The 26,488-nt window shown below is 36.6% G+C and overlaps 1 protein-coding gene across 4 annotated transcripts in view; it reads left to right on the forward strand.

Annotated features, from left to right (window-relative positions):
• The window catches only part of Vps13c (vacuolar protein sorting 13 homolog C), a 137,791-nt gene that overhangs the window by 48,245 nt on the left and 63,058 nt on the right, over positions 1-26,488 (forward strand). For 3 of the 4 annotated variants that reach the window (XM_048332995.1, XM_048332996.1, XM_048332998.1), the window contains exons 20-41: positions 166-302; positions 1,210-1,333; positions 2,965-3,082; positions 3,570-3,699; positions 4,256-4,334; positions 5,551-5,690; positions 6,765-6,918; positions 8,848-8,927; positions 10,003-10,062; positions 10,547-10,706; positions 12,206-12,322; positions 13,502-13,605; positions 13,795-13,962; positions 14,460-14,764; positions 16,882-17,029; positions 17,640-17,748; positions 18,438-18,571; positions 20,775-20,931; positions 21,668-21,747; positions 22,393-22,452; positions 23,101-23,272; positions 25,119-25,235. In XM_048332995.1, coding sequence (XP_048188952.1) covers positions 166-302; positions 1,210-1,333; positions 2,965-3,082; positions 3,570-3,699; positions 4,256-4,334; positions 5,551-5,690; positions 6,765-6,918; positions 8,848-8,927; positions 10,003-10,062; positions 10,547-10,706; positions 12,206-12,322; positions 13,502-13,605; positions 13,795-13,962; positions 14,460-14,764; positions 16,882-17,029; positions 17,640-17,748; positions 18,438-18,571; positions 20,775-20,931; positions 21,668-21,747; positions 22,393-22,452; positions 23,101-23,272; positions 25,119-25,235 — 2,853 coding nt within the window. The remainder of the gene's footprint in view (positions 1-165; positions 303-1,209; positions 1,334-2,964; positions 3,083-3,569; positions 3,700-4,255; positions 4,335-5,550; positions 5,691-6,764; positions 6,919-8,847; positions 8,928-10,002; positions 10,063-10,546; positions 10,707-12,205; positions 12,323-13,501; positions 13,606-13,794; positions 13,963-14,459; positions 14,765-16,881; positions 17,030-17,639; positions 17,749-18,437; positions 18,572-20,774; positions 20,932-21,667; positions 21,748-22,392; positions 22,453-23,100; positions 23,273-25,118; positions 25,236-26,488) is intronic. The other variant, XM_048332997.1, reaches the window with a different exon arrangement.

Here is a 26,488-nt window from a genome sequence, read left to right on the forward strand (position 1 = left end):
GACAGCATCCAGGCCCTGAGTTCAAGCCCCAGTACTAGTACTCACACACACAAAAAATAAAAAAGTCAAAAATAAAAGTCTTATTTGTTAATGTATGAGGACATATTTCAATATGGCCATACATCTAATGCTTCTTTTTTTTTCTTTCTTTTTTGCCTTCTGTAGGGCTCACACACATTATTGAAACTCGAAAAGTCCTTGATTTAAGGATAAACCTAAAACCTTCTTATCTAATAATTCCACAGACAGGTTTTCACCATGAAAAGTCAGCTCTTCTTATTTTAGATTTTGGTACATTTGAGGTAAGTGTATGTGCATTTTTGCATACTCATCTTTAATCAGTTTGGTTGCTGGGTATCTGGTAACTTTATTTTTTCCCTCTCATAATTAAAAAAACACTAGATTTATGTTCAAGGCTAGCTTAGTGTATTTCTTATATGTTATATAGCTATTAACATAAACAAAAATACCCTAGAATTTTCTGTAATGGTAGGTGATGTGACATTGAGTACTTCTGTCTTTTCCTAGGTAGAGAGAAGCAATCTTAATTTTCATGCTTTTATAAAGTTTAATTATATAGTTTTATCTGGTGCTTACATTTTTTGACAACAGACAACTATATGCATATGAATATATACACATATACATATATATCCATGTTTTACCATCATTGTCTAGAGTAAGAGAACTCTTGGGTTTTGAATTTTGAGTTTCATGACATTCAGCCTTGGTAAAAGGTAAAGATTTCCAAAAAATGATCTGAATTCCACTGTGATGCAGATAGAGGAAGTGAAATTATAACCAGATTCCAAAGGTCTACTTGCTTTTATGGTATAGTGGGAAAAGGATCTAAACTCTGCTGTTCATGGAGAACGGTACAAAGTTGGAAGTAGCAGATCTGAGCCATAAGTGGCAATGTTGGCTGAGGGCCAGGAAGAGAAAGTTACATTTCTAGTCAGGTTGGAGTAGACAGCTAATTAATCAATGAAAATGTGCTTATTATATCTTCTTCTAATGTAACAGAGTTGTATATATTAGGGTACTGTACTCCTAATATGTTATTTACAAACAATATCAATAAATTATTCACACCATGTATTCATAAAGAATATTTTTTTCTCACCTGAATTGGGTTTTCAGAAAAGGTAACTTAAGTATGTTGATATTAATACTTTTCTCTTATGAAAACTTTTCCCCCTTGCATTTTAGCTCAACAGTAAAGATCAGGGTTTACAGAAGACTACTAATTCATCTCTGGAAGAAATAATGGATAAAGCATATGATAAGTTTGATGTAGAAATAAAAAGTGTGCAGCTACTTTTTGCAAGAGCAGGTAAACCACTAGTTACCTTTCCAGATGTTCAGCTTAGACTGAGTAGCTTTGGTAATGTGTGTGTATATATTTGTGCATGTATATCAACTCTGATAGCGATTTCACTTACATATCTTGCTGATCCCATTGAAAAACCAGACAGAAGCTTTTCAAATCATTGTCATAGTTACAGACTGAAGGGGAAATTTGACTAATCATCTTAGGGTATCTAGCACCATTTGAACTTGAGCCCTTTTGTGGCATATGTCTTTCTGACTATGAAACTGTTGAGAACACAAAACAGAAGTTGCGGTTAGTTCAGGTCCCTCTCAATGCTTTTGGAAATTTTCAGTGTGTTGCTTTTCTGTCTTTATTACTGTTATTTTTTTAAACTAGTGTCTTTTCCTTCCTTCCTTCCTTTCTTCCTTCCTTCCTTCCTTCCTTCCTTCCTTCCTTCCTTCCTTCCTTCTTTCTTTCCTTCCTTCCTTTTTTTTCAGTACTCTACATTTATTGTGTAGATACCTGAGAAAAAGAGATCTATAAAATAGTACAGGTCGGACTTACCTAACCCAAAAGGCTTAAACCTGAAATTTGCCAAAATTAATAACTTTTTGAATATTAATATATTACTACAAGATTTCGACATCTGATCTCATGTGACAGGTTACTGTCAAAATGTAGACACACTAGATAGACTTCATAAAATTACTTTCACGCCGGCCACTGGTGGGCTTTTGTGCCTGTAATCCTAGCTACTCTGGAGGCTGAGATGTGAGGATTATGGTTGAAAGCCAGCCCAGGCAGGCAAGTCCAAGAAACTCTTGTCTTCAATAAACTACTCAGTAAAAGCCAGAGTTGGTGCTCAACGTGATAAAGTGCTGGCCTTAAGCAGAAGTAGTTGAGGGACAGCACTCAGGCCTTGAGGTCAGGCCCTAGGACTGGCACAGCAACAACAACAAAAACTTCAAGATTAATATATAATCTGTGCATGAAACACAAATGAATTTTCTGTTCTGACTTAGGTCTCATCCCCAACATATCTCTTGATACATATCTAAATGTTCTCACATCCAAAATACAAGACCGGCAGCTCTGATCTTAAAACATGTTGAAGAAATGATATTCTAGGTACACTATTAAGACTTAAAGATAATTTATTTTCTAAAAGCTTCAGTACATTTACTGCTTAAGTATATATTTTTGGTTCCTTATACTTTAGTTTCTAGAAGCAATATTTATTAACTACCTTTGAAAATACTTATATACAAATATCTGAATATATATTAAATATTTATTATATACACTCAAATATATTTAATAAATTATACATATTCAGTGATAAACCTCTTCTTTTTATTCTGTCCTATTCTGCCCTTTTCCCCTTTCTCTGTAATCTTCACCTTGATCACTGATTATGGAATTGACATAAGTCCCATTTTTCCCATTTGTTTTGAAATGCAGAGTATTATCATTTATATGTTCTTCAAGTAGCTAGATTCACATTTATGTTCGTTATTTCTGTGTTGAAATATAGATTATTAAAGTTATGGGAAAGTAATTGGTCGCTATTTTCTAGTAACATTGAGTGCTCTGTCACAGACTATCTGACAATTTTTTAAAAAACTACTTCATGTTCAAATTTCTTTTTAAAGAGGAAAACTGGAGAAAGTGCCGATTCCAGCATCCATCAACTATGCATATATTGCAACCCATGGATATCCATGTTGAGTTGGCCAAGGCAATGGTAGAAAAAGACATTAGAATGGCCAGGTAATATATTCATTTCCCTTTGCATTAGAAATCAAAAAGGTAAAAATTTGCATCTATTACTGAATTTTAAGGACACTAATACAGGTAGTTATGAAAAAAAAAGATTCTTCTTTTTTTTTTTTTTGGCCAGTCCTGGGCTTGAACTCAGGGCCTGAGCACTGTCCCTGGCTTCTTTTTGCTCAAGGCTAGCACTCTGCCACTTGAGCCACAGCGCCACTTCTGGCCATTTTCTGTATATGTGATGCTGGGGAATTGAACCCAGGGCCTCATGTATACGAGGCAAGTACTCTTGCCACTAGGCCATATCCCCAGCCCCAAAAGATTATTCTTAGTTGTAATAGTAATACATTTTCTTTTAGAACATGGTATGGATCTAACTAGATTAAAACCTGTCCAGTGAAATGTTGGCCTTTTCCTCCAACCCTTTTCTCCCTGTAATGTACCAAGAAGCTGAACTTGAAACCTCATAGTCATATTTTATTTTTAGATTTAAAGTATCAGGAGGACTTCCTTTGATGCATGTGAGAATTTCTGATCAGAAGATGAAAGATGTCCTGTGTTTGATTAACAGTATACCTTTGCCACAGAAATCATCTGCCCTTTCTCCAGAGAGACAGGTAAGCGAATAGAATAGAAATGCCAAGTCTCTTCCTGTTCAGGCTACAGTTTTTGAGTACTGTTGGAAGGTTTTATTTTAAAGGCAAGCTTTGTAACCAAAAGGACCCAAAATAAAAGGAAATTGCTTTCAAGCTGTACTTTATATATATAAAAGTAGAAATATAAACCTTTAGAGTTAAAATTTCAGAATAGTGCTAGATCATTTTAATTTGAATATTATTTATATCACAAACAATTTTTGGCTTCCATTTATTTATAAATAAAATTTGAGAGGGTCACTGATGCTTTTATAGTGCTACATTGTATACCTACAACAATTAAATGATATGCACTGATGAGTGAGACTTACCTATTAGACTTGTACATACTTGCATCTTTATAAATGCAATAATTTAACAATTTGTAAATTTCAACTGACCATTGATATTTTGTAAGATTTTTGAATAGTGTGTATATCTTTTCATCTCTACTTATTCTCTGTTACTTTTCAGACTCATGTATATGCATTTATCATATAAAATTAGTATTTTTAGGAAAACTTTTTAATCTTGCTAGGTATCATCAATTCCTGTTATTTCAGTTGGGACAAAAGGTTTACTTGACACCTCATTATTACTGGATGGCATGGAATCAGGTAAGGAATGTAAAGTGCTGTTTTTCTGTTAAACCAAGCCTATTGATTATTAAGTAGATATAATTTTCAGCAAATAAAAAATTTCTCCCCTCCCCTCCCCTCCCCTCCCCTCCCCTCCCCTCCCCTCCCCTCCCCTCCCCTCCCCTCCCCTCCCCTCCCCTCCCCTCCCCTCCCCTCCCCTCCCCTCCCCTCCCCTCCCCTCCCCTCCCCTCCCCTCCCCTCCCCTCCCCTCCCCTCCCCTCCCCTCCCCTCCCCTCCCCTCCCCTCCCCTCCCCTCCCCTCCCCTCCCCTCCCCTCCCCTCCCCTCCCCTCCCCTCCCCTCCCCTCCCCTCCCCTCCCCTCCCCTCCCCTCCCCTCCCCTCCCCTCCCTTCCCCTCCCCTCCCCTCCCCTCCCTTTCTCTCTCCCAGTTCTGGGGCTTGAAATCAGGGCCTGAGCAATGTCCCTGGCTTCTTTTTGCTCAAGGCTAGCACTGTACCTTTTGAGCCACAGAGCCACTTCCGGCTTTTTCTGTTTATGTGGTGCTGAGGAATTGAACCCAGGGTTTCATGCATGCTAGGCAAGCCCTCTACTACTAAGCAACATTCCCAGCCCCAGTCTAGCTGATTTCATATGGTAATCTTACACTGGAATGTAACTTTCATAAGATCAAGACTAAGGAGTACGCCTGGCTAGGGTGATATTCTTTGTGGTTGATGTGTCCTGTCACATGTTAGCTGAAGCCCAATAGACGTCTTATTGAATAGTAAACAAATAAAGGGGGGAAAAAAGAGGCAATGAAGAAATGATAGTAGTGCCGTTTGGTTTTAAATTTTATTTTATATGCCAGGTAGTGTCATTTTGAGCTTTTAAAAGGTATTCCAGGGCTGGGAATATGGCCTAGTGGTAAAGTGCTTGCCTCATATACATGAAGCCCTGAGTTCAATTCCTCAGCACCACGTATATAGAAAAAAGCTGGAAGTGGCGCTGTGGCTCAAGAGGTAGAGTGCTAGCCTTGAGCAAAAAGAAGCCAGGGACAGTGCTCAGGCCCTGAATCCATGCCCCAGGACTGGCAACAAAAACAAAACAAATAAACAAAAAAAATCAATAAAAAAGGCATTCCAATTTCAAATCTGAATGTGAAATTATATCTAAAAAATGAGTAGTTTAAGGTTTGAATGTGTGTTCCCTTAAGTTTTTGATAGTTATCTCTGGTCAAATGAACATCTTTTCCTTCAGAGTCTGATGATGAGTATTTTGATGCTGAAGATGGAGACTCACAGATTGCTAAAAGTGTAAAAGGGTCAGAACTAAAGAAGGCTGCAGAGGTTCCAAATGAGGAACTCATTAATCTTCTTCTCAAGTTTGAAATTACAGAAGTATGTTTATTTTTTGTCTGTAAATATGTTCTGTTTTCTTCACTATTTTAGACTAGACTTAAACTTTAAGACTGTTAAAAATCTGGTATGTCACTTCCCCTGTGTATGTGTATGTAAACATACATCATGCATTCATATGTATATATATATATATATATATATATATATATATATATATATATATATATTTTTTTTTTTTTTTGGGCCAGTCCTGGGCCTTGGACTCAGGGCCTGAGCACTGTCCCTGGCTTCCTTTTTGCTCAAGGCTAGCACTCTGCCACTTGAGCCACAGCGCCACTTCTGGCCGTTTTCTGTATATGTGGTGCTGGGGAATCGAACCCAGGGCCTCATGTATACGAGGCAAGCTCTCTTGCCACTAGGCCATATCCCCAGCCCCCATATGTATATTTTTTAAAAACCTTGAAATATTACTTTCTAAAAGCTAACATAAGAATTATTGGTAGTATATCTATTGTGGAAGAACTCAAGACTGTGTGTTTTGAGGTTTTCTATGATTTTCTATTTCACTATTTATTGATATCAGTATTAGACATTTAGTTTTTAGCTTCTACTTTTTTATTTTTTAGCTTCTATTTTTGAGGATGTTTTTCTTATAGGCTTTAAAAGTCATGTAGAAGAAGAGATTTGGAAAGATGTTCAGAGTGTATAATTATTTGAGGTGATGAAAAATTACAAAACCAAAGGCATTATGATTCCATTTAAAGTTATATGTTTATATATATTCTTTGGCAAATTATAGTGCTCACCTCTGCGTTAGTAGAATGATTGTTTTTCATTTTGCCTTTTTGGTTTTCCACATACTCTACGTTTCTATAATGAATTTGTATTACTTTGATAATGAAGCACAAATGATACAAAGTAGAGATGTTGCTTATTGGCTATATACCAAGGTGAGAACCATCCTAAAATACCAGAAATGTCAGGTTTGTCTGTAATCCTAGCAACTCAGGAGGTGGAGATCCAGAATTCTAGAAGGATGCATATGAAAAGTTTTGTTACCTATAAGAAAGACTCAGATTTCTCAACTTTCCATTGGCTTTGTTCTTCTTTTAGGTGATCTTGGAATTTACCAAACAACAGAAAGAAGAAGAGACAATTCTAGTCTTTAATGTTGCTCAGTTAGGAACAGAGGCTACAGTGAGAACATTTGACTTAACTGCAGTGTCCTATTTAAGGAAAATCAACTTGGATTACCATGAAATTCAAGGTAATAGCAATAAAAGAATAGAAATAAAAGCCAATAAGAAAAGTAACAGTTTTGAGTATCTGAAGAATAGCAAACATTGTTCTAAAAGCTTTATTAATAGTAACTGAATTCTTAACACCAATGCTATGGAGGTAGGTATTCAATGGTAATAACTCATAAGTAACTAAGGCACAGATTGGTTATGTGATTTACTCTTGGTTAACAACTAATAAGTGGTGAATTATGATCGAAATCCTAGTAGTGTGACCTGAGGCTCTCAGCTTTTGTGATCTCTTGCCTCAGAGTCCACATTAATCCCCTTGAAATAGGGTGTATCTGTCCCATTTTACAGACAAAAGCTAAATAATGTATAGTAAACACCTTGTTCTTATTTAACATGTGCATTATAGAAAACATAAATAAGAAGTTAAGAACAAAATATTACTGCCATAAGCATTTTGTAATTTTTTTTAAATAGTTGAAATTACAGTAAACCTCAGTTTAGGAGAGAAGTGGTGTTTTTACATTATTAACTTTCAGTAGGCAGTTTATTAAGCTATAGCTTACATTACTGTTTTGAAGAAAAGATACAGATAATAAGTTATATGTTTTAGGCTGTTTTTCTTTAAGGAAATTGCAATCGTGGAGGTCAAGGGAAAATTCTGAGATGCTTCAGAAGCAGGGGTTATATAAAACTACAGACAGTGAAAGACAGGTGAAGCGATAAAGCAGTCACTCCCCCTACACAGTTTTTAGAGGCAGTTCTACGTCTCATCTGCATGAGATGTAGAGAGCTGTGTGAGCACCTTTTGTTTTTAGCGAAAAGGAAAGAATAAGTTCATAGAACTTTAGAGTGTACCAGGATGCTGGGAATATGACCTAGTGGTAAAGTGCTTGCCTCGTAAACATGAAGCCCTGGGTTCAATTCCTCAGCACCACTTATATAGAAAAAAGCTGGAAGTGGCGCTGTGGCTCAAGTGGTAGAGTGCTAGCCTTGAGCAGGACAGTGGTCAGGCCCTGAGTCCATGCCCCAAGACTGGCAACAAAAACAAGAATAAAATAAAACAGGATATTACAAATTACTCCAGTCTTTCTGTATAAAAATCTGTTAAGTGATGGGTGCTGGTGGCTCACACCTGTAATCATGGTTACTCAGGAAGATGAGATCTGAGGATCGTGGTTCTAAGCCATCCCAGGCATGAAAGTCCATGAGACTGTTATCTCCAATAAACTACTAAAAAAACCAGAATTGCCACTGTGGCTCAAGTTGTAGAGTGCTAGTCTTGAGCAAGAAAGCAGCACCAGGGACCAGGCACTGAGTTCAAGTCCCCAGACACTCATTTATTCATTTTTAAAATTAAAAAAAAATAATTAAACAAGTTTAAATTAAATAGATTTTTGTTATGGAAAGATGAACTAGAATTCCCATATCTTTTTTTTTTCTTTTTTGGCCAGTCCTGGGCCTTGGACTCAGGGCCTGAGCACGGTCCCTGGCTTCTTCCCGCTCAAGGCTAGCACTCTGCCGCTTGAGCCACAGCGCCGCTTCTGGCCGTTTTCTGTATATGTGGTGCTGGGGAATCGAACCTAGGGCCTCGTGTATCCGAGGCAGGCACTCTTGCCACTAGGCTATATCCCCAGCCCCTAGAATTCCCATATCTTGATTGTTATATTTGTACTGTCTTATACATACATAGATGACGCAGAAATATCTAGAAGTTTTGATTATTTTTGAACACAAATGTGCAATCTAATGGAAATAAGTATGTGTGTTTTAAATTAAGTTAGGTAAGGTAAGGGATGGATTTAGTGATTAATAGCCATGAAAGTATGGACATATATTCTTTAAGGCTTAATTAGCAGTTTTTAGAAAGAAAAAGACATGTAGAATATACTTAAAAATTTAAAGAGCAGTTTATTTGAAAGCTTGTCCTCTTTTTGTCTTTAATCTAGGATCCAGAAAGAAGCCCATTCACTTGATTAGCTCTTCTGACACACCTGGATTAGATCTTTTAAAAGTAGAGTATATTAAGGTAAGAGCCATGGGGTAATTGTATGTTGGTTGTATACATCGAACTATATCCCTGGAAAGAAAAAGATGATTGTATATAGGTGACTAATGGCTCTAGATGTGCTTTAGTTCTTAATTACAGAGGTATCTATTGTTTCTTTTTCCATTTGTGCACTTTGTCTTTCACTTAAGCATAGGGATATTCCTGAGCCATTAAGCTACTGCTACTGGAAGTCTGGGATGAAGTAGGTGCTGCCTCTGTGCTCTGGGGCATACTTATAAGCCTAGAGTTATTATGTCTATAGGTGATACTTGGCCAAGTCTACTACATGAAGAACCAAATTGGACTGGGTTCAGAAGAGAACTGCCAGGATTGGTAAGGGACTCAAAAATATAGGAGAAGTGTTAGAGGAACTAACGTTAATAAGTTTTACTCAAATCAATCATTCAACAACTCTTTATTAAATGTATGAGTTATTGAATGTTATTAGGTACTTGAACACAATTGTGGCAAAAATATCCCAGGAAAATATAGACTGGCAATATAAATTGGCAAGTAAACAACAATGAAAATATAATGCTAATTGATTATAAATATAATGATTCTCTACTATAGCAAAGCACAAAAGCAGTATGGGAGCAGAGAGGCAGGGAGACTAGCTGGTACCTTAAATGTGGCACATCTTTTGAGTTGAAATTTGCTATGCTTTTTCTCAAGGAACAGAATGAGGACTAATAAGTAGTTATGATTGAAGGAAGAATTTTTTACTTAGTATAAAAACCTCATTAAATCAGAGATCTCTCTAGATAGTGGATTTATAAAAGACTTTATAGAGTCTTTTAAGATGATAGATGAAGTAGATAATCTTACCTCTTCCAACCTCAGTTTCCTTGAAGTTTTGCCATGCTTAATTTAAGGAGGAGAACACATCTGTACTAAATCAGTTATTTACATGTAAGTTTAAAATGAAAGCAGTATTAACATAGAAATATAATTTATATAAAATACATTTATGCCTAAATGTAACATTTAGGCGTAAAGGTTTTAATCACTTCGGCTCTAATTCCTTGTTTTGAGGACGCTTTTCTGTTTTCAGGCTGATAAGAATGGACCCAGTTTTCAAACTACTTTTGAAAAAACAGAACAAACATTTAAGGTAAGACAAATATTTATTTAAAGAACATGAAAAGAATGCTAGGACCATTATTGTAGTTTTTGGCGATTACTGAGAAGTCACTCATAATATTTAAACCTCATGGATATTACATCTAAAATCATTTGTAGACCTTGTATTAACACATAGAGTTTCTTGTTTTGACCTGTATGTTTTACCTAATCATAATCATCCATTGAAGATCTAAGAAGCCATAATGTATGTTGAATATTAGCATGACCAAATTGATCCCATCCCCATTTTTCTTGGGAAGTACAGTTAATAGGCTACTGTGATACTTTCCTATATCCCAAAGTTTGTGCCATTTGCTGCATACTTAAGAGCAATATGGGCCCTCTCATCTCTTCTTTTTCCTTCTGCCAACTGGTAGAAAGCAATGACTTGAGCCTGACTGGCAGTGTATTGAGTTCATAGTAAAGATTACAGTTTGCTATGAAGTACTAATTTTCTTTTTAAATATTTTCAGGTGGCCTTTTCATCTTTAAATCTGTTGCTACAAACACAAGCTCTTCTCTCCTCCCTTAACTACCTGACTACCATTATTCCATCAGATGGTCAGAGCATGGGAGCTGCCAAGGAAGTACAGAGTTCAGCTGATAAGCAAACCAACTTGCCTCTGCAGAAAGGTATGTATGTCTGTTAGTATTCTCTCACTGCTACAGATTGCTGAGGATAATGACTTAAAGGAGGAAGGATTGCTTTTTGGCTCACAGTTTCAGATGTTTTAGTCCATGTTCACTTGGCTTTGTTGCTTCTAGGAGTGTATAGTGAGGCAGAACATCAAGGTGGGAAGCAGGTTGTGGAGCAAGTGGCTCAACTCATAGCAGACAGGAGGCAGAAAAAGGGACAAAAGACAAGACATGCCCTTCATAGGCATGCCCCCACACTGACCCATCTTCTCAACTAGGAGCCAACTACTGAGAATCCACTGTCTTTCAATAATGTTATCAGATTGCTAGTCCATCTATTAATGAACACAGAATTTTCATTAGTCATTTCTCCAAAATATCATTTGGCATCCAGACCTTCACATACGAGCCTTCAGAAGGTGTTTCAGGTTTCAAATCATAACAATATGGAAAAAACGCACACATATATATGTATATATGTATGTATGTGTGTGTATATATAGGTATATACACACACACGGCAAATATAGCAGGATTTATTGCTGCATAGATAATCCCAGCACTTGAAGGGCTGAGCTAGGAGGATGGTGAGTTTGAGGCTAAAGTGGATTGTATACTGAGAACTTGTTTCAAAAAGAAAATAAAACAACCTCCTCTACAAACAAAAAACAACATCAGGCAAATATAACTATTACTGTGTGTGTGTGTGTGTGTGTGTGTGTGCGCGTTTGTGCTGGCCGTGGGGCTTGAACTCAGGATGTAGGTGCTGTCCTGAATTCTTATGCTCAAGACTAGTGTTCTACCACTTGAGCCACAGCTCCCCTTCCAGCTCTTTTCGTGGTTAATTGGAGATGAGTCTCAAGGGCTTTCCTGCCCAAACTGGCTTTGAATCATGATCCTCAGATCCCAGCCTCCTAAGTTGCTAAGATTATAGGTATGAACTACTAGCACTCAGGCCCCATTACTGTCATTTTAAGAGAATATTTGTTTTTGTTTTCAATTTAGTGGTTAGTATTGACTTTATGTGAAGAGAAGAAGATCTGTATTTGTGTCTAGCTCGTCCCCTGCTCTTAGAGGCTCCTTGAGGGGCTCTATAGGGGGTTAATCTTTGAGGAAATGAAGACCCACAGATACAGAGGTAGGGGTTCAAGGATAGCAAGCATCTAAATGTCCCAAGAGCTCAAAAAGAACTGTTTACATTAGAAAGAACTGTTCAGATTGTGACTGCTACATAAACTATGTGACCTTAAGCACATTATTTAACTTGTTTGAGTTTCAGCATCTATACCTTACTTCAAGTTTTTTCTTTAAAATACAAGAACAACATCAGTTAAGAAACAATTGAAATGGACCCTAGACTATAAAATGCAAAAGAAGTATTTGAAGTCTAGAAATTCAGAAATTTGTATATATACACAATAGAATTGGGGTTCATTTAATATTGGAAGAAGCCTTTATAGAATCCATTGTGATAGATTTCTGTGTTTTATTTTTAGTGATGATATCTGCCCAAGATAGTGACATTATTGGCTTTAGATTGTTTGCCAAGTTGAATGCTTTCTGTGTCACTGTTTGTGATGAGAAGATTAATATTGCTGAAATCAAGATTCAAGGTAAAAATTCTCATAGCATTTAAAATTCTAAATATTCTTTTTTTTTAGTGCTAGAAACTATACAGGATATAGAGGGTTCTGTGCTGTGAAAACAGCTTGCAGATTGGGGTTGAACTTAATGCTTTCTTCGTGGCATATAGATGTTGGCTAGAATCTTACCATCAGATTGAACAACTTGCCTGTTTGTGTGTGAACCTTTCTGAGCATTGTGTAGGAGGTAGACGTGGTATTAGTGTCAGTGTGGAACACTTGATGGGCTGAGAGAACTGTTGGTCCAGAGCTCAGGAGAAGGCCTATCAATATGCTTGTTTTTTTTTGTTTTTTTTTTTTTTGGCCAGTCCTGGGCCTTGGACTCAGGGCCGGAGCACCTTCCCTGGCTTCTTCCCGCTCAAGGCTAGCACTCTGCCACTTGAGCCACAGCGCCGCTTCTGGCCGTTTTCTGTATATGTGGTGCTGGGGAGTCGAACCTAGGGCCTCGTGTATCCGAGGCAGGCACTCTTGCCACTAGGCTATATCCCCAGCCCCAATATGCTTGGTTTTTTACTGAAACTTAACTGTATATTTCACTTCTTACCTTGATAATATTTTTATATATTCTCAATATGTAATTGTACAGCTATATATTCTATTTATCTTTATGTCAGGAATTGAACCTTGGGCATGCTAGGCAAGCTCACTAGCATTTAATTGCATTCTCAGCCCTAAAAGCAATCCTTTAATGAAGGAGTGCTCAGGGAAAGCTGGTAAAACACATCTGAACTTCTTTCTGGCCCTTACTTTTACTAGCTTATTATAGTATGGTAAAGAATAGGATCAGTGAAATTTTATGAGAAACCAGAAAGCTAGTTTTCTGTTTTTCTTTCTGTTTTTCCAAACTACTAGTCTGAATTTGGTCTTTGTTGCCACCACATAAAATGACTGACTGTAAGCTACAAAAGTTTATTTCTTTACTTTATATCTACTCATCTATTTGTACTAGACATCATTTTTGCAAGAGGACTGAAAATTCAGAAAGTTAATCAGTTTATAGTTTGGATTTAATAGAACTGAAACTGCCTGATATTGTAATTTATCAGTTGAGAATTAGACATTTTAAAATTAAAAACAACAAAATAATAGGAAGAAATTATTTATGTATGCTGGAGATACAGAAATCATACTAATGCAATTTTTTTCCAGGCCTCAATTCCTCCCTTTCTCTTCAATCAAAGAAGCAATCACTTTTTGCCAGACTGGAAAATATTGTTGTCACAGATGTTGACCCAAAGACAGTTCATAAAAAAGTAGGTAATAGCATATAGATAGTAAATATCTTTGGGTGATTGCATGAGATTATATTTTAAGGTTTTAAATAATTAATTAAATGCATATCAATAAAGTATTTGTTCTTTCAGATGATAAATATAACCCTTTGTTTCTAAATAGGGTTTATTACTTTTCAAATAGAGAACATTCAAATCTCTGTCTTTCAGGCTGTGTCAATAGTGGGAAATGAAGTTTTCCGCTTTAACTTGGATTTGTATCCAGACGCCACTGCAGGGGATTCCTACACTGACATGTCCAAAGTGGATGGTGTGGTGTCATTGAATGTTGGCTGTATTCAGATCGTCTATCTTCATAAATTCCTTACTTCTCTTTTGGTAAAATCACTATACATTGATTTTTCAACTTTGAAACAAATAAGTCCGATAAGCATGATGGCAAGTGTCATAAACTTTGGATTTAGGTGGGGATTATTTTGATTGTGCGTATAGTATGTTTTTGTCTGAATTTTTGTCTGATTCCATTGAAATCTGAATCATTTCATGATTGTTGTCTAGGACTGAAATTATTTGTACTAGAATATATTGAGGCCAAATTCTTGTGTACCAGAACCACTGAAAATGTTTCTTCCCCTCTGCTCTGATCTTTAGCAATGTAACATTAGCACTTGCCAGATAGCTCATAGATATGGACAGATTATCAGTAGTTGCTTCCTGACAGGAGAACTAGAAGGCTGAACTACTAGTTCAGGTTGAAAAAATTAGCACGTGCATAAAAAGAAGTTGGAAATGTTAGCAGGTGTATAAAAAGAAGTTGGTGTTACTGATATACCTATTTCTACTTAAATTTTTCCTTTTACTCTTTGTGTCCACAGAACTTCCTGAACAATTTCCAGACAGCCAAAGAGGCTCTAAGTGCTGCCACTGCCCAGGCTGCAGAGAAGGCTGCCACCAGTGTGAGGGACCTTGCACAGAGGAGTTTCCGCGTCTCTGTGAATATTGACTTGAAAGCACCGGTGATCATCATTCCACAGTCTTCTCTTTCTACCAATGCCATGGTAGTAGATCTTGGACTAATCCAAGTTCAAAACCAGTTCAGTCTGGTATCTGGTGAAGACTCTTTAAATCCTCCAGTAATTGATAGAATGGACGTGCAGCTCACAAAACTTAAGCTTTCTAGGTATGTTAATTCCACATCTCTGGATTTAAATTATTCGTTTTTACCATGAACTTTATACCCAATATAAATTTGAATGAAATTTATATATTTATAATTTATATTTATTTATATATAAATGAAATTTATACCCAATATAATTCTGTTGTACAGGACTGTTAATATTTTTATCAGTGTTTTATTAGGGGAAATTTCAAATTTTGGAAAAATTGCAGAAATAGTTTTGTAATCCTTCATATGGATTCACCTTCATATATGTATCCTTCATATAAATTCACCAATTTACCTTTTTAAAATACTTTTTGGGGGATGGATATCATTTCCTAGAACTTCTTATGTTGTTTAGGCTGGCCTCAAATTTGTGATCCTCCTGCTTTATTCTCCTGAGGGCTGGAATTATAGAAGAGCATAATGATGCCTAAGTATATTTGTTATATTCAATCCATATAATATTATTTTAAACAATTTTGCTTGATTGTTTAACAATAGGTGTCTTTGTTTGATATTTCACCTCTAGATACTTTAGTGTATGCATCTTCTAAAACAAGGATATTCATACCATTATCTATGATGTAAATATTAAATTCTGGAAATTTAGTACTGGTATGATATCTAATCAGTGTGCAGGTTGTCCCAGATATGTCCATTATAATAATCCCCTCCATCACACTCAGCATTTATTTGTATCGTCTACTCCTGAGGGGATTCTGTACTAATAAACACTTACCGCAAAGTAGTTCATCAGCCTCTCTGTGTCTTTCCTGATGGTGATGGTTTGGAGAGCATAGTTTGGTTGTTCCACAGAGCAGCTATCAGTTTAGGAGTGACTTCTCATGGTTCAGCTGAGCTTAGACATTTTTGGTAGGAACATTGTAAGTGACATTGTGTCCTCTGTGCACACACAATATGGGACATGAAGACACAGAAAGACTTAAGCATCATTTTCTGTTAAATCAAATGAGAGGTAATTACGTAGAATAAAAATGTAAGGACTATAAGCCACGCCAATAAAGTAAATTCTGAAGAAACAGTTTATTAAAAACCTTAAACTGCCACAGGCATTCATTTTGCTAATATTTTCCTGACCATTGCTTCTTAGTCTCAGTACCCATAAATAACCTTTGTGTGTCACATTTTGAGGGGTGTACGTTGTGAGGAGTGCCTCTTTGGTGACTTTATCTTTGTGTGAACACTGCAGGGTGTTCTTACACAAACCTAGACCATTTAGTTTCAGTCATTCCATGTTGTTTCTTTCTTTTTTTTTTTGCCATTCCTGGGGCTTGAACTCAAGGCCTGAGCACTGTCCCTGGCTTCCTTTTGCTCAAGGCTAGCACTCTGCCACTTGAGCCACAGTGCCACTTCTGGCCGTTTTCTATATATGTGGTGCTGGGGAATTGAACCCAGGGCGGCTTCATGTATACAAGGCAAGCGCTCTTGCCACTAGGCCATATCCCCGGCCCCCATGTTGTTTCTTGATGCAACTGAGATGCAGTGAACGAGATGGGGCTGTGGCCAGCGTAACATGATGCAGAAAGAGTGCATCGTCAAATGATACATAAACCAATAGAGCAGTTATTATCATTGCCAAGTGATATGTACTGTACATAGTGCTGTATTTTCACATGACTGGCAGCGCAGTGGGATTGTTTGCCATGGCATCGTAGTAAGCATGTGAGTAATGTGTTGCACCATGGCTGCCAGCTATGATGTTCCTAAGCCATCAGGCTTCTTTGGCTCCATTATCATATGAAATGACTTAGATTATCTATGTCCATCATTGACTGAAGCATTGTAGTGTGGCACATTACTACTAGTCCTCAGATAATTTTATTTGATAATTTCTTGTACATCTTCAATACTGTGAATTTCTTTTAAAATGTATTTACTTTTACTGTTTAAAGAAAAAAATGTCCTAATGGTTTATTGGTTGTGACATATTTTAATTCTCTTCTATTAGTGGAGTATAGGTTAAACTAACTATAGATTCCATTTTGAAAACACTCAAGCAGCACTGTTTCAGATCAGTGCATAAGAATAGCGAAGAACTGCTTTCTTCTCTTTTAGTACTGCATTGCCTTTCTCCTATAATTGTGCTTACTTGTTGTTTCTGTTTTCACTAGGACAGTGATGCAGGCAAGCAGTTCCCACCCTGATATTCAGCTCTTGCAGCCAATTAACTTGCAGTTTTGTGTAAATCGGAATCTAGCGGCACCCTGGTACCACAAGGTACCCGTTGTAGAAATTAAAGGACATCTTGATTCAATGAATGTAAGTATACAAGTAAAGGAAAATTAACTGAAAGTTTAAACTGTAGACTTTCAAAGTCTTTTTGAATATAGGCTATTTTACTGAGTGGTATAAGAACAATTTCAGTGAGATGTTGTCCAACAAAGGTCATTATTCTTTTTAGTAATTTAAGCATTACTTAACTCTCAAATTTGCTGTACATGCACACTGGGAAATCTTGAAATAGAACATAATATAGTGTGTAGTATTTATGCATTTGTTCACATTTAGGAATATCTTAAGTACCCTTAAGATAATAATACCACAGAGGGAAAAGCACACTTTTAGTATTTTGCCTCTTTATGTCACTAGAATTAGTATTTGAAAAGCAAAATCTTTGCTTCTTCAGAACTGTCACTTTTTAAAGAAATATTTTCCTCTGTAACAATTAACTTTGTGAAGATGGTAATTGTTTTCCCATAAACATTTTCTTATCCTTGAAACTAAACGTTGACATGAAGTAAGAAGTAGAATACTTGAGTATATAGAGATTATATAACTTTTCAATGAATGTTAGGCTTATTCTGGGAACTTTCTATGTTAAAATTGTTTAATTTTAAAATGAAATCTGTTTTTACATGCTATTTTATAGGTTTGCCTAAATCAAGAAGATATTAATCTTTTATTTAGAATACTAGCAGAAAATCTTGGTGAGGCTACTGAAGACTTGGATAAAATGAAACCAAGACTACAAGAGACAGGTAAGAGACGGTAGATGGCACAATACCTGTGTCTAGTCATTCTATAATTTAGTAGATAAATAGATCATTTTTGTTTGTTTGCATATTTTTCTTTCGGTTTTGTTTTGCCATTTTGGGAATTGGACTCAGGACTTAGTGTTTGGTAGGCAATTAATCTACCACTTGAGCCATGCCTCCAAGTCTTTTTGCTTTTAGGTCTTTTTTTTTTTTTTTGTAGAGCCTTGAGGTTTTTTGCTTGGGGCAAATCTTGGACTGATAGCCTTTTACTTCGGACTTCCTAAGTAGGTGGGATTATGGTCCAGTGTTACTATGGCAATTTATCCACTGGGATGGGGGTCTTACTAAGCTAAACTTTTTGCCCAAGCTAGCCTTGAAGTAAGATCCTCTCTGATTTCTGTGTGTACGGGTGGCAGGGTGGAGGTACCTCCACAACCTTATCATGCATCATTTGGTGCATATAGTCTGTTACATTTTCCCAATTAACGTATATGGCCTCCTTATTTGGTTTGTGTTTTAAGTTTCTATACCTCTCATGTTAAAGCATGAGTTTTGTAAGGGCCAGAGATACCATTGATTTGTGTAGTCTTAGTACTGTCACCAGATTTGAAGTACTCACACATGTCCTCAGTAAGCATTTATGAAAGAACCATGTGAGTAGCAGTGAATGTACTTCTTTTAAATTTCTTTAGGTGAAATTAAAGAACCCTGTGAAGTCTCTGTGTCACAAGACATGCATGCTTCACAAGACTTTCCAACAGCTGCAGTAGAAGAAAGCAAATCTGTAGACATCATTAATATATTGCTGAATTTTGAAGTTAAAGAGGTAATATTTATTCTATAAATAAATTATGGATATTTAGAATTAAAATAAACTTGTAGAAACTTGTATGAAAAAAATCTTCTATAAGCTATTTGCCTATCACAACAGTACTTTATAAAGTCTGAAAATTAAGGAGTTATCTTTGGGAGACAGAATATTTCATAGAGAAAAAGTAGCATTTGCTGTAACTTGATTTTCAGTGCTTATAAGGCAATTAAAGTTTGACTTGTTTTGGATTTTCACATGAGAAAGGCAGAAAAGGGAGACAATGATGGGGAAATAAATTTTTGGCAAATGTAGAAACTTAGTAGAATAAAATATAATATGTCTACATTTTTAAAAGTCATTACTGCTGTAAATGTTCTAAGAACTGGCATATAGAGATTAGATATGTAGACATATCTGTGTATCAATATATGTAGATATTTACGTATGTACATGTCAATATATGAGACTAAGCATAGTGCAAGCTGGGATCTGTGGAAACTTTACTCATTAAGTAGCTGTGTAGAAGTTGTGCTTTCAATTCACAATAGCCAAAATATGGAAACAACCCAGATGCCCCTCCACAGACGAATGGATCCAAAAAATATGGTACTTATACACAATGGAATACTACATAGTGATTAGGAATGGTGAAATATTGTTATTCGCAGGGAAATGGTCAGAACTCGAACAAATAATGCTGAGTGAGACAAGCCTAGAACACAGAAAACAAAGGGGCATGATCTCCCTGATATATGACTGTTAACAAAGGGAGACGGAGAGACAGTAGAGACCAAGTCTGTGAATACTGTACATGTTCTTTATACATTGTATATTGTATATATGTCTACCTGACCTAGACAAGGGATAGAAAAACAGGACGTAAGATATCACAAGAAATGTACACACTGCCCTACTATGTAACTGTACCCTTTTTGCACAACACCTTGTAAAAAAATTTATGTTCAATTAATAAACAAATTAAAATAAACAAAAAAATAAAAACAAAACAAACAAAAAAAAGAAGTTGTGCTTTGTTTCTGAGCCAAAATATTACAGACTTAAAGAAATGGGTTCTACTTGTTTAGTGCTCTGAAATTAATACCTTAAATATTAAACCTAAGTTTCTGTTTTATGTCAATGGGTAAAGATTTTTTAACTCTGATAATTGAAACATTGATAGATAAATCATTTTAGCAAAGCAGTTAATCAGCATATATAAATATAAAACTTGTAACACCCTTGTAATATCACTTGTAACCATGTATTATGATTGTTCCTATGCTTTGTGGTCAGATTGGAGAGGGAAAATTTTTCACCTGCCTTGTGGTATTTGGCATTGTCTGAAAATAGTTTTGGGTGTCACTAAAACCAGGGAGGCTGCTACTAGCAAGTGGTGGTCCAGTCAGATATACTGATAGATGCCCTGCAAAGCCCAGGACAGTCCCCGACCCTGCGCACTCACAACCCAGGGACAACGCCCAGGGACACCTGAGAAATCTAACTTTTTATCAATTTATTTTTATCATTTTGGGCTAGGAATATGGCCTAGTGGTAAAGTGCTCGCCTCCTATGCATGAATCCCAGGGTTCAATTCCTCAGCACCACATATATAGAAAAAGCCAGAAGTGGCGCTGTGGCTCAAGTGGCAGCCTTGAGCAAAAAGGAGCTCAAGGACAGTGCTCAGGCCCTGAGGTCAAGCCCCAAGACTGGCAAAAAAAAAAAAAAAATACAAAAGTTATTTTTATGTCAAAATGTTAGTAGTACTACAGTTGAGAAACTTTGCCTGAGGACTTGAATAAAAATTAGCTATTGGAGTGGCGCTGTGGCTCAAGTGGTACAGTGCTAGCCTTGAGCACAGAGAGGCTCAGAGACAGTGCCCAAGCCCTAAGTTCAAGCCCCAGGCCTGGCAAAAAAAAAAAAAAAAGGAAAAAAATTAGCTATTGGTCTCACAGACTTGCAGGTGGAAAAGCTGCCTATAAAGACTAGGGCTTCTGGGAATTAAGTGAGACTTTTTTTTTGTACTTTGTCTTTTAAAAACTACTAGAAGAAAATGGTGATTATTTGAAAGTCTAAACAAGTATATGTCCAAATAAACTCTAGGCAATTTTCAGACACAATGGAAATAAATGTCTTTATGTTATAAGAATCTTTGGGTTCTTTGACTCTTGATGTATCATCGGGGTTTTAGTGAAGTAATTTGTGTAATGTCGTCTTCTAGGTTGTAGTTACTCTGATGAAATCGGCAGAAAAGAAAGGAAGACCTATACATGAACTAAATATCCTCCAGCTTGGAATGGAAGCTAGACTGAGAACCTATGACATGACTGCTAAAGCGTATCTGAAAAAAGTTAGTATGCAGTGCTTTGACTTCACTGGTAAGTGTATAGCTTTGCCTATTATGTGTTCATTAGTCAAATGGTGCTTCTTACCAATATTTACATCCTGTGTCATCATAACCATTTAGATTGTTTGTTACACTGTTACAAGGGAATTTGATGTTTAAAAGTTTATTGACTTGGCCAGGTGCCTGTGGCTCATGCCTGTAATCTTAGCTATTCAGGATGCTGAGATCTGAGCATTGTGGTTCAAAGCCAGCTTGGGCAGAAAAGTTTCCCTGAGATTTTTTTTTTTTTTTTTTGGCCATTCCTGGTGCTTGAACTCAGGGCCTGAGCACTGGTCCCTTGCTTCTTTTTGCTCAAGGCTAGCACTCTACCTCTTGAGCCACAGTGCCACTTCCAGCTTTTTCTCTTTATGTGGTACTGAGGAATCAAACCCAGGACTTCATGCTAGGCAAGCACTCTACTGCGAAGCCACATTCCCAGCCCAATTTTTTGAAAAAAAAATTTTTTTTTTTTTTTGCCAGTCCTGGGCCTTGGACTCAGGGCCTGAGAGCCACAACACCACTTCTGGCCATTTTCTGTATATGTGGTGCAGGGGAATTGAACCCAGGGCCTCATGTATATGAGGCAAGCACTCTTGCCACTAGGCCATATCTCCAGCCCAATTTTTTGAATTTTGATAGACAAACATTTGTATAAATGGCTGGTCCTGTTTTAAAATATGTTGAAAATGTTAAAGAGGCTGGCGGATCAACCTTGTTTTTTCTTCTAGACTCTAAAGGGGAGCCTGTCCACATTGTGAACTCCTCTAATGTGACCAATGAACCCCTCCTGAAAATGTTGCTCACCAAGGTACCTTGTTTGACTTCTAGGGTTCTTTAATATTTGAATATATGAAGTTAAATATATTTACTATTATTCATTCAATTTTATTTAATTTTTATTGATACTGGAGTTTGAATTCAGAGTCTGGTATATGGCAAGCCAGCAATCTACCATTTGAGTTTCTCCCTCTAGTCCTTTTTGCTTTTAGTTTAATTTTTAGGTAGGGTCTTCCATCTTTGTCTGGGGTTGGTCTTAAGCTTCCATCCCATGTAGCAGGATTATAGGCATGCTCAGTCTTAAGTTTGTCCCCTAACTGATTGATTGTGGTGACTGATGCTCATCAGCATTCTAGGGAGTAATATGAAGTACCTGTTGCATTGTGAAGCAAAAGTGTGTTGATATTGTAGCTTGACCTAGATATCCTAGCTTGTTCCCTTCCTTTTACATTGGTCCACCTAATCTAGATATGCTAATACTTCCTACAGAGTAGGAAAAGCAACTTGAGTTTTTTTTACCTGTAGAATGTGGTTAGATTCTTGGATAGGTTCTTTTTGCCCATGAGAAACATACTGTTTAAATAGTGTATGTTGAAAAGTGAAAAATATGTTTTTTTTTTAATGCATGAAATGTTAGTGTTTATAACCTAGTGGTGTAATTACCCACTATTTACAGGCAGACAGTGATGGGCCAGAATTTAAGACGATTCATGACAATACCAAACAGAGACTTAAGGTAAGTCTTTCATAATTCTATCCCTTAGCTTTTTCCCTCAGGGTTGACATTCTGCCACTTGATCCACATTTCCACTTCTGGCATTTTGGCAGTTAATTTGAGATTATAGTCTCATAGACTTCCCTGCCCAGACGCTTTTTGAACCTCAGTCCTCAGAACTCAGCCTCCTGAGTAGCTAGAATTAGAGGTGTGAGCCACCGGCATCTGACTGAAAATCATACATTTGTTCATTTTAATCCACTATGGTTATTTTGTGGAGTGTTGGTTCACTTGTTTGTGTGTGAGTTGTAGGGTTAGAATGGGTCTAGGACAAGGATAGAGCATTTCTCTGCAGTCCATTTGAATGTGCCTAGTCCAACTAGAAATATTTACTGTGTCTGTGCCTGAAACTCATCAACTTCTGCTAGAATGGTAGGTTAGAACTATGATTGCACCATGAGAGTGGGCAGAGTGTTAGTTTATTGGTAGGTAAGATTGATTTTGTAATAGTAATTATAGGGATTAAAATTGTAGTCGCAATTTTTGAAAATTTCAGGGATTTCCCAGTTGAATTATTCTTGTGCAAGTTGTACATATGGGATGTTAACAAAAACATCAATGAAAGATTACATTCCTGAAACCTGCCTCTCTAATTGTTCATTGTCACAGGTGTCATTTTCATCCTTAGACTTAGTTCTTCATTTGGAAGCTTTACTTTCTCTTATGGATTTTTTGTCATCTGCTGTTCCATCTTCTGAATCATCTTCTTTTGAGAAGGAGTCTGAGATGAAACCACTCACAGGAGAGTCCAGAAGTATTGCCATCAAAGCTGGTACTAGTGGTTGAGTTATAACTAATACTTTCTCTCATATAGTAATCATATATTCAACCTAAGATATTCAGGACTTTGATGTTACATCTAGTCTGACAGAGTAGGTTAGTTTCAAAAGAAAACAAATTTTATCAATTTATTTTAACAATATTATTTGATATTACTCATGTATTTATATTCAGCTTTACTGTGTAACTTTTTTTTTTTTTCCTGATCCTGGGGCTTGAACCCAGCCTGGGCCAGTGCTCTATCTATCACTTGAGCCACAGTACCACTTCCAGTTTTTCTATGATTAATTGGAGATAAGAGTCTCACAGACTTTCCTGCCTGGGCTCCCATCATGATCCTTACTCTCAGCCTCTGGAATAGCTATGATTACAGGCCTGAGCCACTGGCGCTTGGCCTATGTAGCTTTTATGTAAGGTAAAAGTTGTATATACTTTACATTGATATCACTTCAGTCCTGTCAAATCTAGGAAATTAAAATATGTGTAGTCAGTCATGCATGATAACAAAGGCCCATCTTAGCCCCGAGCTCAGCAGGTTTGACTGCTTTGTGAGCTCTAGTGAAGGGATCTCCTAGAAGTGGCACACTCAATGATTTCTAACCTAATCTCTCTTAGGATCACACATAAGTTTGGACACATGGTCATCTGACATATGTGACTGAGTGAACAATGAGCATGTTGCTGTCTATTAGCCAAATACTATTCCGTTGTTTTTCTTTGTATTTAAATATTGCAAATATCTAATGTCTAGTAATGTAATTTTCAAATGATTACCATCTTGAGTTTTATCTGTATTACTAATGTCTTAAATGTAAGATTGCTGTATTATTACATCAAACATATGATCTGATTTTTTGAAACTATGGAACAGAGATTATTTTGTTACAAAGCAGAGTAAAAGATTTTTCTTTGTCTTCAGTGTGCTTGGCAATTAAGATCTTTAGCGATAGTATCCTTACAAATACCTTTAAAAAATATATACATAATTCAGTTAAAAAATAAAATACCAATATTGGAATGCACCCTAAATTAAAATTAATGTTAACTCAAACATTCGTCTGAATTTGCTATATTATTGGTCTTTATGACTTGCTTATGCTAATTAGATGTTCATGGAAAACAATTTGTCATCATATTGAGGATTAAGAGCTGATGACACAAATGCTCTTGTGCTTTTATAGGAATGTGGTATGTTTCTGGCAGGTAAGATGGCTTTGTAGGAAAAGATTTCCTAGATTTATTAGTAAAGACATACCCTAAAGTAGATTAATGGGGTCCATTATTCTATTGCAGTTCTGCCACACATACTTTTTAAGTATGTCTTTTTAAATTTAGCCTTTTATGTTGATTTTTTTATGGAACTAGTTTTAGAGTAATTTTTGGATTTATACCATGTAATCTTGTGAAATAAGATTAATTCTATAGTTAAATCACATGTAAGGACCATAGTAAGTAATTATGATTTTTTACTAAATGTACATCAACATATCAATTTTTATTATTCCTTGGTCCAATATATGAGGTGTTCAGAATAAAAATTTGGGACTAAGAAAATTCAGTAATTCTAGTTGAGAGTGTTTTTTTTTTCTCAGAGAACAAACATATATAGGAAAGTTTCTGTGTAGTAAATAGTACCATCAAGATATATGAATACTTGTCTTTATTCTTCATGTTAAGGGAAACATGCTAGTTTTTGTTTGGTTGAAAATTGATCTACAATCCATATTTATTATAGTCAGCATAGACCTTTTTGATTACACACAGTGTTTAGTGAGTGAATTTAAGATGATTTCTGTGTTATATCATGTTTGTACTTCGGTAATCATAAAGTTTCTATTACTTTTCAGCATCTACCACCATTTCTAAAGAGGATATATTTGATCTGAAGGTCACAGCTGAGTTAAGTGCATTTAATGTCTTTGTTTGTGACCAGAAGTGTAACATAGCAGACATTAAAATACATGGTAAGTAGTGATTCTTTGGTGTAGATCTTTCTATTTCATATTTATATAAGCATGCAGGGAAAATGACACAATGGATTTCTTGTGAGTCATCTTGACTTATATGGAAAGCTTAGGCAAGCTCTGTTAAAATTACTTTGGAATAGTAGAAGTAAATTTGTTATGGTTCATTACTAACTTGTTTAAAAAATTATACAATATGGCCTAGGCAAGATGGCTCATTCTTATAATCCCTGCTATTTGGGGGTAGAAATAGGAAGATTGCCACTCGAGGTCAGCCTGGGCAATGAGGAAGCAAGACTGTCTCAGCCAACAAGTTGGGTGGGTTATTCATGTCTGTAATTCTCATCTGTACGGGAAACATAGGTAACAGGAATACAGTCTGAAGTTGGCCTCTGGGCAAAAGGTACAGACTTCAGAGAAAAACAAACCACCAAACAACTAAAAGCCAAATGGGCTCGTGGCATGGTTTAAGTGGTAGAGAGCTTGTGTAGCATGTACAAGGTCCCGAATTTACACATTAGCACTGTAGGAGGTGGAAGAAAGGAGAGGAGAAAAAAAAAGAGATTATACTTTTAGGAGAGCGTTTCCTTGCCATTGGTGCTCTCCTGACTCACCCTGTGGCCAGATCCTACTCAGAATTTCTGCACATTCCTTTCATCCCTTGGATTGTGTTGCCTCCTGTGAAGTCAGCACCCCAGGCCCCATCATTCCTCCACTTGCCAGATGAGAAATCTGCAGCCCAGAGAGGGGTGATGACCTGTGGCAGAGTCTTGTGAGTTCTGAAAGCGAGCAGGCCTCTAGTCCCCACCTGGCCACTAACACAGGGTCCTGTCCTCCAGTTTCTCCGTGTGTGTCAGATGAATTAAGGTTTTGCAGGAGAGGAACAAGATTATCTCAGACTTCTTGTTAGAGACCTCAATCCTATTGCTGTCTCTGCCCCCTGGTGGAGCTTGAATGCTTGCTAAATGCTTCTGGTCTTTATGAAGCCTCTGGCTGATAGTACTGTGATTGCCTTTTCAGGAAATGATGCAAGTAACTTTAAACTGAGGAACAACCACCGTAGTAATATCTCAGAGTTAAAAAGTATCCTTACTCTTGTCTCCCTTGTATTTGTGCATTATAGATTATAGGAAAAGCAGTTTCTAAGAGATAGGCTTTATAAGCCTTTTCAGTCATCAGCTTGATAGAAGGATGAAACTGCATTACTTTGGTCAGATTTTATTATAGGGAGGTCTGGAGAGCCCACTAAGGTT

This window comes from Perognathus longimembris, chromosome 23, assembly GCF_023159225.1.
Source record: "Perognathus longimembris pacificus isolate PPM17 chromosome 23, ASM2315922v1, whole genome shotgun sequence".
Classification (NCBI taxonomy): Eukaryota; Metazoa; Chordata; class Mammalia; order Rodentia; family Heteromyidae; genus Perognathus; species Perognathus longimembris.